Genomic DNA, 14,826 nt, shown 5'->3' on the forward strand with positions numbered 1-14,826 from the left:
GTATACTTAGCTTTCTGCCAAACTGTATTCCACAGCGACTGTACCATTTTACATTCTCACCAGCAATGAATGGGTATTCCTATTTCCTCACATCCTCTCCAACACTTGTAATTTTCTGGTTTTTGAATAGCAGCCATTCCAGTCAGTGTGAAATGATGTCTCATTGTGGTTTTGATTTGCATTTCCCTAATAGCTAGTGATGTTGAGCATCTTTTCATGTGCTTTTTAGCCACTTGCATAGCCTCTTTCAAGAAGTGTCTATTCAAGTCTCTTGCCCATTTTTTAAGTCGGGCTGTCCATCTTTTTATTGTTGAGTTGTAGGATTTCTCTATATATTCTGGATATTAAACCTTTATCAAATATGTAGTTTCCAAATATTTTCTTCTCTTGAGTTATTTGTATTTTCACTTTCATGACCTTTGAAGCACAAAAGTTTTTAATTTTGATGATGTCTCATTTATCTGTTTTTTCTTTTGTTGCTTGTGCTTTGGTTTTAAAATCTAAAAAACCATTGCCAAATTAAAAACCTGAAGATGCTTCTTTACATTTTCTTCTTAGAGTTTTATAGTCCCGGTTTTTATATTTAGGTTTCTGATCCATTTTGAGTTACAGTATATGGTGTGATATAGGGGTCTGTATTAGTCAGGGTTCTCTAGGGAAACAGAACCTATATGAGCTATCTGTAAATATGAGTTTTATGAAAGTGTCTCATGCAACTTTGGAGCTGGATGATTCCAAATTCTGTAGGGTTTGCTGTGAGCTGGCAACTCCGATGAAGGTCCTTGATGAACTCCTCAGGAGAGGCTGACTGGCTGAAGAAAAAGTGAAATTTCTCTCTTCTTCCTTAAAAGACTTCAGCTGATTGGATTAAATCAAACTGATTAGATTATCTCTTTGTGGAAGACTCTCCCTTAGTTGATAGTGGATGTTATCAGCCATGGATGCAATCAATTGACTGGTAATGTAATCAACCAGCCATGAAATGTCCTTGCAGTAAAGGTTAGGCCAGTGTTTGCCTGACCAGACAACTGGGTGCCATCACTTGGCCAGATTGACACATGAACCCAACCATCATAAGGTCTCTTATTTTATTTTATTTTGTTTTTTTTTGCATATGGATATACAGTTCTCCTGGTACCATTTGTTGAAGATACTATTCTTTCCCAATTGAGGGAACTTGGCAGCCTTGTCAAAAGTTTTTGAACTGTCAGTTTGATTCCATTGGTCTGTATGTCTATGCTTGTGCCAATACCATGGTGTTTTGACCACTGTAGTTTTGTAATAAGCTTTAAAGCAAGGAAGTGTGAGACCTCTTTTCAAGAAGTTTCTGGCTATTTGGCCACTTACCCTTCCAAATAAGTTTAAGAATTGGCTTTTTCATTTCTGCAAAGTAAGCTTTTAGAATTTTGATTGGGATTGTGTTTAATCTGTAAACCATTTTGGGTAGAATTGCCATCTTAACAATATTTAGTTTTCCAACCCATGAACACAGAATGTCCTTCCATTTATTTATGTATTCTTTGATTTCTTTTGCAATGTTTTGTAGTTTTCTGTGTATAAGTCCTTGATATCTTTTGTTAAATTTATTTCTAGTTATTTGATTCTTTTAGTTACCATGTAAATGGATTTTTTTCTTGATTTCCTCTTCATATTTCTCATTACAAGTGTATAGAAACACTACTGATTTTTGCGTGTTGATCTTGTACCCTGCCACTTTGCTAAATTTGTTTATTAGCTCTAGTAGCTTTATTATAGCTTTTATGGGACTTTCTCTGTATAGGATCATGTCATCTGCAAATAGTAAAAGTTTTATTTCTTCCTAATTTGGACTCCTTTTATTTCTTTCTCTTGCCTAACTGCTCTGGCTAGAACTTCCAGTACAATTTGGGATAACAATTGTGACAGTGGACATCCTTGTCTTGTTCCAGATCTTAGAGGGAAGACTTTCAGTCTTTCACCATTAGGTAGGATGTTAGCTGTTGTTTTTTTCATATATGTCTTTATTATGTTGAAGAAGTTTCCTTCTATTCCTGTTTTTGTAAGTGTTTTCTTTCTAAGAAAGGATGCTCAAATTTGTCAAAAGATTTTTCTGCATCAATTGAGGTGAACGTGTTTTTTCCCCTTCATTTGGTTAATGTGGTGGATTGTATTGATTGATCTTCTTATGTTGAACAATCCTTGCATGCCTGGGATAATGTATATAATTGACACTTTGATAATTGTATATAAATCTAATGTGCTGTTCGATTTGATTTGCTAGTATTTTGTTGAGGATTTTTGCAACTATATTCATAAAAGAAATTGGTCTGAAATTTTCTTTTCTTGTAGTATTATTTGGCTTTTGTATTAGGGTGATGTTGGCCTCATAGAATGAGTTTGGTCATGTTCCTTCCTGTTCAGTTTTTTTGAATGAGTGTGGACTTAGTTGGTATTAATTCTTCTTGGAATGTTTGGTCAAATTCACCTGTGAAACCTCTCATCCTGGACTTTCTTTGTTGGGAGGTTTTTGATTATTGATTCAGTGTCTTTACTTGTAATTGTTCTGTTGAAGTCTTCTATTTCTTCTCGAGCCAGTGTAGGTTGTTCATGTGTTTCTAGGAATTTGTGCATTTCATCTAGGTTGTCTAATTTGTTTGCATACAGTTATTCATAGTATCTTCTTATGACCTTTTTTTTTTTTTTAATGTGGGGTGTTTCAGTTTGCTAAAGCTGCTGAAATGCAATATACCTGAAATGGGTTAGCTTTTACAATGGGGAAATATTAACTTACAATTTACAGTTCTTAGTCCATGGAAATGTCCAAATTAAAGCATCGAAAGGATGATACCTGGACTCTGAAGAAAGGTTGCCAGCTTCTGGGACACTCTGTCACATGAGAAGGCACATGGCTGGCGTCTGCTGGTCCTTCGCTCCTGGGTTTTGTTGCCTTCAGCTCTGGTTCCAATTGCTTCCTCTGTGGGTCCTCTCCTAGCATTGCCAGGGCTATTCTCCTTTAGCTCTCTCTGGGTGTTTCTGCCTTTTATCCTCTCATAAAGGGCTGCAGTAAAGGATTAAGACTCACCTTGAATGGGGTGGGTCACATCTCAATTGAAATAAACTAACCAAAATTCCCACCCAGAAGAGGTCTGCACCCACAGGAATGGATTAAAAGAACATGGCCTTTTCTGGGGTACATAAGAGCTTCAAACCAGCACACTCTACCCTCTAGACCCCAAAAAGGCATGTTCTTTCCATATGAAAAATACATTCATCCTATCACAATATCACAAAAGCCTTAAATCATTTTGGTAACAATATTAAGTACAAAATCTCATCCAAACCAGTAACAGGCATGGTCTGCCATAGGGCAAAATTCTCCTCCCACTGTGAACATGTGAAACTTAGAACAAATGATCTGCTTCTAATATAAAAAGGAGGGACAGACGTAGGATAAGAATTCCCATTTCCATAGGAAGAAATTTGAAGGAAAATGGGTCACTGGACCCAAATAGTTCTGGAAACCTGCAGAGCATACTTCATTGGATTTCCAGGTCTGACATTCTATAGAATGGTGTTTTATTCTTGGGGCTTTGCAGAACTGCAGTCCCACCCTTTCCAAGGGCTTGTGTAGCAGACTTGCCCTCTTCAAACACTGAGTTGAGGATTCCAACATCTCCAAACATTGGGGTGACGGCCATGCTCACCGTTCCACCCTCTTTAAGCATTGGGGTGGCAACCAGACTCTGCCATTTCTGGGGCACTGGATGAACCCCCGCAGAACAGTGGGGTGGTGACCAGACTCCCCATCCCTAGAGAATGTGCTTCACCCTCTCTGAAGCCTGGGGCTGCAGCACTCTTCCTGAACAATGGGGAGGATGACCCGCCCTTTGCGTACTCCAGGGAAAACGCACCCTTCCCACCTGCGTGGGTAGTTCCGCTCTCTTGGCCAGAGGTTTCTTGGCTCCAGACCTTCATTTTTCCTTCAATCTGTCCCTTTTCTGTCCTTTTCAGTTCAGGCTGGTAGTGGTCCTTTTTGTGCAAAGTCTCGTTGGTTTTGCATGCAGCACCCAAGGGTCCGAACTCTCAGATAATAGGACTTTCCTCAGATCCTTCCTGGATAGCTTCATTTCCATGATAAAGATTTTTTGGCTGGCAATTTTTCTCTTTCAGTACCTTAAATATATCATACTACTGCCTTCTTTTCTCCATGATAAATTGGCTTTTAGTCTTATTAACGATACCTTATTTGTGATGATTCGCTTTTCTCTTGCTGCTCTCAGAATTCTCTTTTTAACTTTGGTATTTGACATTCTGATTCATATGTGTCTTGGAGTAGGTCTATTAGGATACAATTTGTTTGGAGTATGTTGTGCTTCTTGGACATTTATATATTTGTGTCTTTTATAAGAGTTGGGATATTTTCCAGCCATAATTTCCTCAAATAGTCTTTCTGTCCCCTTTCCCTTCTCTTTGACTTCTGGAACACCCATGGTGCATATGTTTGTGTGCTTTGTTATGCAAATCCCTGAGACCCTGTCAATTTTTTCTGTTCTCTTCTCTCTTTTTCTGACTGTATGATTTTGATTGTTCTGTCTTTCAGTTTGCTGAATCTTTTGCTGTTCAGATCTGCTGTTGTATACTTCTTCTATATTTTTAATCTCTACTATTGTGCTTTTCATCCCCATAATTTCTGTTATATTTCTTTTTATACTTTTAAATTCTTCCTTATGCTCACACATTGTCTGTTTAATATCTTTAAGCTGTTTATGCTTATTTCCATCATCTCCTTGAATTTATTTAGGAGACTTGTTTGAACTTCTTTGATTAGTTGTTCCAAATTCTGTGTCTCTTCTGAAGTTTTAATTTTTTCCCTTGACTGAGCCATGTCTTTCTGTTCTTAGTGTGGCTTGTAATTTTTTGCTGATGTCTTGGCATCTGATTATCTTGATGACTTAACTCTAAAGGGCAGTTTTTCTCTCTAGTTTAAGGTTTATTGTTGATTGGATTTGTGTTAAGACTCTTCTTTGGTGCTTGGTCTAACTTATGCTAGACCTATAGAGTAGCCTGTGTTTAGCTGCTCAGATTTTCTCAGCTCTTTTTCATCTGGATCTTGCCCTGGATATGTGGTACAATTTTTAAGATTGCCGTTTTTGTGCTGTTGTTTCCTCTCCAGTTGAAAGCTTACTTTCCTCTGTTCCTGTTCTGTTTGCTTTTTTTGTGCAGAATTTCCTCCTCAGCTCCTATGATTTATTTAAATTCTCTCCTTTACTCAGCACCCCTTTTTCCTTATACTTTTTTCAGTTCAGTCCTGTCCTGTCTTACAGCAGCTCAATTTAAAATGCCAACACCCCCCACCTTTTTTTTTTCCCTGTGAGGTTCTTCTGCTTCTAGTCTCCCCTGTTAGGGTATCCTGCCCCATGGAGCCAGGTGGGGTCAATCCAGAAAGGTGGGTCATTCCTTAAAAGTCTGGTTTGCGTTTATGTAGTCCAGCCAACAAAACTGGACTGATTGAGCGCACCTCTTGCCAACAGTTCTGTCGTGGTCTCTTTCTCCCTTCCCCCTCCCCCTGGGGGCTCTTTTGTATGCAGCATGACTTAGAGGCTTGTGTTCTGCCCTGGGTCCCTGTGCCTAGATATGCATAGGGTTCTAACTTCCTGTTGTGAGTGGCTCTATAGGCTGCATCCATGGCAGGAGAGACCCAGGCTGTGTTGCTTCTGTGCAACTCCCAAGCTGCGTGGGACTGAGTGATGGGGAGGGTCCTGGACTGTTGGGTATGTGACAGAAATTTCCTACCTGATATTTTTCTTTTTCTTCTAGTCAGTGTTGTAAAGTCCTTCTCCAGTCTCTACTGTCCTCCTGAGTTCTAAGCAAGTGGAATTTGTCCTTTATTAGCTGATTCTCTGGGGAGACTTTTTCAAGGGATGTCTTATATTGCCATGCTGATGACATCATCTCTGCTTAAGTATAGTTTTTGATAAGATATAGCATTCAAATTCAACTTGTATATTGTACTTATTTTAAAAACAGATTTGATATCTGTTCTTTCTAGAAATAGTAGAATTTATTAACATCTGTTGAAATCTGATTTATATTGTCCTTTTTAGAGTGTACTATATAGTTCCTAGGCCAAAGTTAATAATACAATAAGCCCTTTTAATGTAACAAACATTTTCCAAATGAATATGTGTTTATTATAAAAAAAATTGTATGAAATACAGGTAGAAAAAAGAAACATAAAAAGTTAATCATAATCTCATCAGCCAGAGGTAAGAACTGTTAGACTTTATGTGTATCTTTTTATATGTGAATTAATATGTGTTTATGTTTAAAAATTAAAATGTCTAACACATGTTCATAACTTTTTTTAAAACCTGCTTTTTCACTCAAAATATCATGACTTATTCCTGAATGTCGATGAGCGACATCAGTTTTAATGGTTGCATAGTATTCCATTATATGGTTGTAGCATAGTTTGTGTTCCAAATTTGTATTGTTGTAGACCTGTGTTCTTTGTAGGTTTCCCCTCCTACTATATGCAGTATTGTGATAAAGATATTTATACCTAAATATTTGTGCACATGAAAAAATTTTTCTTTTGGTTTAATTTCTAGAGGCAGAATAGTTGAGGTCCAAAATGAAAGCATGGTACCTGACTTGCTTAAAAGAATAAAGAAGCAATCTATCAAGAATTTAGAAATGAGGAGTAGACTTTTATGCTTGGAGACTTTCAGTTTAGTATTTAAAATGAATAAGTTGCAACTTAATATGTAGAAGCTTAATTTTATCTTGAGTCTTTGGAAATAATTCTGTACTTGATTTTGTTACTTTTTATTCTATGTTGCTGTCATCAGCATTTTCATCATGTTTGTTGACTATTTACTCTGTATCATGCACTATATTAAGAACTTTTCATAGATTTGGATCATCTCATCTAATTATCATAGCAACCTTATAAGGTAAGTGGTACTACAGTCCGCATTTTGTTGATGAGGAAAATGAGCCTTAGAAAGATTAGATAATTTGCTTAGGGTAATATGGCTAGGAAGGAAATGGAGATAAGGTTTGAACACAATTTCCTGTCTTTAGTTCAAGGTGCTATCTAGAAGATGTCTCTAGGTCTTTTGATATCTAATCTTTGTGGTCCATGGTAGAAATAGAGAAATTGACTGATTGTGAGAATACAAGTCTTTGAAGAAAAGAGGGGCAGGGCAGCTGCCAAGCTTATTTTGTTCTTTGCTGGTAACCCCAGAGATAATCAGATTTCCCCCTTTCTGCTGGAAATCTCCTTGGTTACTAGGAGAAATATATTGATAGCAGTCACATACTTTGAAATACAGGGTTGAAACTCCTATGTTAAATATTTTCTGAGTTTGCTTGTTTCAAAAAACTTAATTATTTTAAATTGGTCATAGCCTTAATATCTCTGGGAATCTAGGATTTAAAATATTAGCAACATGACAAGAAAACATAGACTCTCTGGTTATATCAGATTACCAAAATTTATGACTTTTAATTTAGATTTGATGTGTATAACTTCTTTGATTTGCAAAGATTGCTTTTTCCTTTCTCATAGTGAAAAGCATAACTGAAGCATAAACTGCCTTTCCCCCAAGGAAAAGCAAGATGTAAAATTTCTAAGTAATGATATAGTTTACTAATTTTTCTAAAATAACTTCATCCAAATTAAGCTTTCTTCATTTCGTACATAAATTTTTCAATTTGATTTAGTACATTATTTTTCTTCTCAAAAGTTGTTTTTAAGAACTTCAGAAGTAAAGCATTTTTTTCTTCTTAAAATTTCTTATTGAAGTACAAAGGGCTATAGTTTTTATAGTTATACAGGAATAGTTTCCTAATACAAAAAGGGTGTTCTTTATGTTGAGTGTTATTTATATTCATTAATGAATAATAAAGATAGTTGTCATTTTATTTTGTTGTGATTAACATTATTTCCTTATGGATAATAATTCAGCACCATTCAACTTTATTCCTAATGTTTAAATTGCCTATCTTGAGGAGACCCCTACATTTCTTGCTATACTTACTCATTCAGAATATATTTTCATTAGAAGAGATGCATACATTTTTTCGATAATGTAGATTGCTTAGGGACCATCTTATATTTATGTGTTTAAAAAAACTTTGATCTCCTTTTAAACTATAATGTATGGAAATATTATTTTTGGGCCACTGTTCTGGTATTGGGCATACAAAAATGGATAAGACATGGTTCGTGTAATTGAGAAGCATATAGTTGAGTGAACGAGTCATGTGTGTAAGCAGCTACCTGTAAAAGGGTTTTAAGAACTGTAATTGAAGTTTGCCTAGATTACTATGGGAGCACAGATGTGGAAGTGATTAATTTAGCCCTGTGGGGGAGAGGAAAGGCAAAAGAAAACTGTGGCTTCCTGTATAAAATCAAATAAGGTCTTCAAGGTATTGACTGAAGATTCTAATATATTACTGCTTGAAATTAGATATGCTTCCTTCTCAGGTTTTTTCCCCTGCATAAATCTTTTGCTTAAAAATGTGCTACATTTGATTTCTAATAGCATTAGAACGGCTTGGTGGATGAATGATTCTACAAGGGGAAGATGAATCAAAGGGTCAAGATTTAGATCTATGGGGAGTCTTCTCTCCCCAGTCTTGGAGTACCAGGTTGTAATTTCCCCAAGGGAAATGTGGATTTTTTCCCCCTTAGGCTTCACAGAGGAGTCACAAAGTCTCCTAGGCCTTCGCAAGATGAGTAGAATTTTCCAAGTGGGGAAAGTCTTTCCAAGAGGGAACATCTTATGTTGGGAGTCTCAGAGAATTAGAAATTGTGGCTGACTCAAGAACCTTCTAGTATGGGTGAGAGGGGAAATGCTAATGTTAACTGAGAAGGAGAATATAGAAGTATATTTGGGGGCTGGAGTGGAATAGGATATCTGTATTCGGTATGCTAGTTTGGGGAGTCTTTGGGAATTTCATTCACTGAAATTTCCACTAAGATACATTAATCACCTGCCAAGTGTCCAGGCTTTAAGAACACATAATCTATTCTAAATAATCTATTCTTAAAATGCTTACATAGAGAAAGCCAAGTCTTCCCTTATAATACATTATTAAGTATGCTACAATAGAGATAAGCACAGGGTATGATGTGGAACTTGTGATTTTTGATCACCTGAGATTGGGATGATGAATGGTGGGGAGAAGGAAAGTTGAGAAGTGTTAGGAAAGAATTCCTGTGAGATTGCCTTAAGGTGTTCAAGTTTTGTTTTGAAGTATGAATTAAGCAGATGGGGGAAGATGGAGAGGAGGAAACGTTTGAGGCAGAAGTATTTGTTTTGATGATACCTTGGAGGTGTGAGAGAATAACCTAAGTATAGGGAACTGCTTGTGGTTGAATTTAACTGGTAGGAGCTATGTACGTTGGAATTGACAGAGCCTTGCAGATTATGTGTCTTGATTTTTATCTTAAAGACAGTGGAGACGGTGGTGTTATTATTGGTGGGAAACTAATGAAGAATTTTAAGCAGGGGAATGACATGATCAGATGAGATGCCCAGTAACCAGTTGGAAAAATGTGTTCGAAGCTCAGGAAAGAATTTGGGGTTGGAGTATAAATTTAACTGGCAGTTTATAATAATACATAAGAGGTAAACAAAAAATTACATGGCAGTATGCTAAGTATTGCTGTGCAAAGTGCCATGCATGGAGTATGAGAGGAGAAGGAAATGATTTGGGAGTATGCATTTAGGAGTCATGAGTATATGGATACTATTTGAAACTGAGAATATCAGTGAGATTTTTCAAGGAAAAAAAATAATGACAGAGATGAAAGAATTAAAGATAAAATTCTGGGAAAAAGCAACTTTTATAGGATAATGTTTGAAGAAGAGTCATCTAAAGCCATGTTTTTAACACTGTGGATTGTAACCCATTACTGAATAAGCAATATGGTAGGTGTAAAAACATTAAAAACATGGATTAGGAGAAAGTACAAAATATCAGGGTGTATGTAGTATAGGTAATAATTGTTTTGTGAAACTTTTTCTTTGGATGTTTGTGTGTGTATGCATGTGTGTACTAGGTACACTATAAAACACATTTCCTATTTTGAGTTACAGCCAGAAACTTTTTGTTTTGTTTTGTTTTTGTAGCCACAAACTTTTGAAAAGTACATAATAGAGCAGTCAGAAATAATTAAATCACCTTTGTTCTTGTTAGATGTCACATTTTTGGATGGTATTGTACTAGAGGCATTGGAATAATCTTATCAGAGATGCACGTGAAATAAAAAACACTGAACCTAGTAATTAACAAATAGTTTCCATAACAACAAAAGTGAAAACCCTCTTTGCTTGTATTTTCTTATTCAAATTGGAACTCTAAATTTATTCATTCAAAAGATAGTTATTTGAGATTTAATATGCAGGGCATTGTGTTAGGTTGTCCAGTTCTGGGCTGGATGTGGCCCTAGCCTCTAGGAGGTAACAATTTAATACAAGAGATAAGAGAGATGTAGTGTATGAAAATATTATATGGAACATTGGGATTCGGAAGGAGAAATGTTGTTTTTGAAATAGTAAATTGCTGTGTAGATCTTTAGTAGTATTATAACCATTGCTGCTACCAAACTGCTTGAGTGTCATGAAGGTGACCTATAAATAGGGCCTTAATTCATAGAATTTTGGCATGTGAGATGATGGGGAAGTGACTGTTCTAGGCAGAGGGAGTATCAGGGAAGTTTGAAAGTATAGTGAAAAACCAGTGAATGGTGAGTGGTCCAGACTGACTAGCAGGCAGAGCCCCTAAATCGGTATAATGGGAACTGATACTGTAAAGGTAGGTTGTGCCAGAATGTGGAGCAAGGGAATGTAAAACCAAGGAATATGGATGGTATAGATTTTGGAAATCTGTAGGTTTTGCTTGTGGGAATAACTATTGGACAAAAATGACATTTGCCTAAGACTAAAGATTCCAGAACCTATTGGCATAATCTGTACCTGAAAGATACATGCGAATTCAAGTCTGCCAAATCCATGCTTTTTTTTTTAATCACCTGCTGAGCCTTTGTCCTGGAGAATCAGCTGGATCTCTTGGAGCTCAAATGGCTCTTTTGGCTTAGGCTACATGTGCAGGCTGAACAACCTCCTTAGTCCTTTTTCCCTTCCCTCCAACCCCATTCTTCACAGACTTCACTATTCTGATGGCAAGGGGGATAAAATGAACCCAGCAAAAGTAAAATGGGAAGGAGATTTTCTCTTTAGAACCACAGAGTCTCCCTGAGGCCCCTTTCACGACATCAATTTTGTAGGAGAAAGAATACAAAGAAATAAGGGAAAGAGGAGCTGCAAGACACTGAACTCAAAGACGTTAGCTTCATGGTTCATGAATCAAATTTTTTTACCTTGATGGTGTCTCATTTTCAGATGTGAACTTACCCAAAATGTTCTTCAGTTCTTGCCCCATCAAACCTTAGGCATATCTAGACTTGTCTGAATCCTAGGATGAGAGCTGCTTATTAGGCTCTAACTAGGACGAGAAGCCTTGCTACATGCTCTCTTGAGAAAAGAGCTCAAACTGGGGAATCACCACATTTTTCATGATTGTCTTATCACCTCTTCTGCTCCCTTCACTTCTTCATATGGGTATTTTTCTGGTTAAGTTTGAGATTATTTCTTCTTTGGTGAAACAATGATGTATGCTACTGTGGAATTAGATACTATCTGTATGTTCTGTCTGGAGGTTTGACCTGCTTTTTCCTTGTGTTTTTAAATCCTTCTTAAAGCTTTCCCTACCTCTTTATTGGAGTTTAGTAAAGATTTGAATATCTAGCACATTCTCCTTTCAAATAAGTATTGATGATTTATTTTTCTTCTTCATCTCTGAGGAATCCAAATCAGCCTTTTTGAAAACCCATCATTTGTAGTTACTTTAGCACAGCAATTTATTGAAAGATACTGTATTAGAGATGTTTTATTGCACTCAGTTAGAGCTATGAAGTACAAAGAACTGTGAAGATTGAAAAATACAAATGATAGATATGCCTCTCTTTATATTTTAGCCTTCTTTGAATCCTGGGGGGAGCCAGTCATCTGATGTAGTGCTTTTGAACCACTGGAAAGTTAGGAATTTTGAAGTACAACGTGGTGACATTGTGTCATTGGTGTAAGTAAATCAGTCTATATTTGTATATAAAATTATTTATATTTATAGTGATTTATCTGTTAATCTACTGTTAATACCATATTGCCAATTGTTAAATTAATGGGTACATTTAAATATAGTGTATTTTTAAAAATCAATTTTGAAATGTAATAATGCTATACAAAATGAAGAAACTTTTCTTTTATACTTAGAATATATCTGTTGTTGATGTACCTGGATTTGAAAAATTGTTTAATGAAATGGTGATTAGAAATTATTGTATTATAGATGATCAAAATACATGTGTTTGGTATTATTTCAGATTATTTTGAAATTTTACATCTCAGAAAGCAAATTTTATGTTGCCTACATGTGTTCTTTGTTTGTGTAGCTGTGAAATATTTTTAGAAGATGATAATTATGATGTGAAATTCAGTGACATTTATATGTCAGGAGTTCAACTGAAAAAGGAGGTTTTGAAAATTAGTAGAATGGAGGCTTTTGTTTGGGACCAAAAGGTGGCACTGTTTCTCTGTTCAAATATTAAGACTGATAAGAAACAAAAATTTCATTCCAGTGTTAATGTAGAAAGATAATGTCAAAATGTGCTTAACTGACACAATGATGTAATACATAGTCCTAGTTCATGCTTGAATGGTTTAGGTTTGAGATTTTTTGTTTGTGTGTTTGTTTTAAAAGTAAATTCACATCGAGAAGACTGCAACAGAACTTGCCTAATTTCTTCTGGTTCTAGCCACTTATAAAAATGTTACAATATGATTTCTTGTTATGCCAATCAGTACATTTAGGATGGCAATTAAATGTGATAGTTTTATTGCCATTTGTTTTAGTGATAGTGAAAATCTGCTGTTTGAAGACTTTTCCAATCTATGTTTCTCATTCTTGCATTGGAATGATTGTGTCTTGTTGGATGATAATTTATAATTGTTTGGTAAAAGCAATATATTATTTGCTTGGCTAGCCAAGCTCTGTGGAAATAGTTGTTCTAAGAAAGAGTTTCCTTCAAGCCTGTTCTCCTTAGATTTCTTTTGAAAGCATATTAACCAAATTTGGTTAATAACTAATGAAATAAATAAAATTTGAGTGGTTTTAGATGGCACAGAGCCAAGGATGGGGATTAAATGCTTCTCATGTTCTTGAGTACTTTCCTTAATATTAACCTAATCTTTGGAGTGTACTTTTATATTGTCATTCACAGTACTATTTTTGCAACCTTCTTAACAACCTTTTCCATGCTGGGTTAGCCTGTGGTGTACTCATTATTCTTTTGCCTTTCTTTTGACAAGGTTACATCCTCACTTAGTCGGTGATGGAGAGGATACCTACCCAAGTGTAAGAGGTCACACTATAAGCTGACAACTGTGCAGTCCTTTTTTTTTTCATGAAAAACATGCTGTCTCTAAGCAAGTGAATTTGAATAGGTAATATAAATTAAAAATATATATATATATATATATATATATATAAACATATAAAGGTTATCTGAGATTCAGGTTTGCATGACTCCATAAAAGTACCCTAGTATATTTCGGATTATGTTAAAAAGACAATACTGTTCATTTATGTAAAAATTAAAGTAATCAACATTTATTATAAAAATAATTTTAAAAACAGTGTATTAAAAATTGGGGTTGATATAATAAATTATTGCCGCTAGGTTGATCTATATCTTTATTGAGTCAATAGTATGCTATATCTTGGCCCTATACAAATAACAAAAATTTTCTTTCATGACCTTTGTTGGTAGCAGGAGCAATTCACATAAAATAATACTTAGCGATTGGTATTATGTTATCAAACAAATAATTATTAAGCAATAATTGTTGCTTTTTTTGAGAAAAACACAAAGTCTGTTACTGAAACAAATCTCTTCATTGTTATTGTATGATGTAAGACTATAACATAAAAGCTACTATTTAAAGTATCTTTTAGTTTTATGATCAAAAATACTTTCTAGACACATGCCCTCATTTTTATACATTTTATAGTGTTTCATTTGAAAAGATTGAAGGTTTGACTAATGTTCATAATATATATTTAATTCATCCCAAACTACACTGAATATTTACTATGCTTACAAAATGGATGAGTGTGGTTTTACTAAGGATGATAATTTTCATTACTACATTGGAACATCCTATCTGAGAAATGTGTGACTAATACAGAAATGCATTTTGAATGTTGAATTTAAGGTTAAATATAAAATATGGTTTTTCATTTTACATATTCAGAAATTGATATTAATAATACATTTCATAGATACATAAGTAACCTTTGGAAATAATATTTTATGTTTTAAAAAAATCCTAGGACAATGTTTTATAGATTGAGTGTGGAGAAATTTTCTGTTATAATATTATATATACCTATCTGGAAACTTTGCAGTTTGTAAATTCATATTTAAATTTGTAGGGCTTATACATCTTTGTGAGCAGAGTACTAATAAAAACAATAACAATTCCACTGACAATACTAACAGTTTAAAAGACATGTTAAATTTCCAGTAAATAAAGTAACACTGCAGTAAATATAGGATTTTACCTAAAACAAACACACACACACACACACACACACACACACAACACAAGGTGATGGTAGTTTGATGCAAGGCGATATAAAGATGGATTGAGGCTCCTGAGATATGAATACAAGGGCAGAAGGACATCATCATCAGAAGTTGTAGGTGGAAAA

The 14,826-nt window shown here is 35.1% G+C and overlaps 1 protein-coding gene across 9 annotated transcripts in view; it reads left to right on the top strand.

Annotated features, from left to right (window-relative positions):
• The window catches only part of IMMP2L (inner mitochondrial membrane peptidase subunit 2), a 995,917-nt gene that overhangs the window by 70,187 nt on the left and 910,904 nt on the right, over positions 1-14,826 (top strand). For 8 of the 9 annotated variants that reach the window (XR_005216988.1, XR_005216987.1, XM_037836359.1 and 5 more), the window contains exon 4: positions 12,032-12,135. Coding sequence is in view for 7 of the 9 variants with exons in the window: in XM_037836359.1 (XP_037692287.1) it covers positions 12,032-12,135 (104 nt within the window). In the remaining 2 variants the exon portion in view is untranslated. Of the gene's footprint in view, positions 1-12,031; positions 12,140-14,826 lie in introns of those variants that run through there. The other variant, XM_037836365.1, reaches the window with a different exon arrangement.

Source organism: Choloepus didactylus, chromosome 5, assembly GCF_015220235.1.
Source record: "Choloepus didactylus isolate mChoDid1 chromosome 5, mChoDid1.pri, whole genome shotgun sequence".
NCBI classification, from domain to species: domain Eukaryota; kingdom Metazoa; phylum Chordata; class Mammalia; order Pilosa; family Megalonychidae; genus Choloepus; species Choloepus didactylus.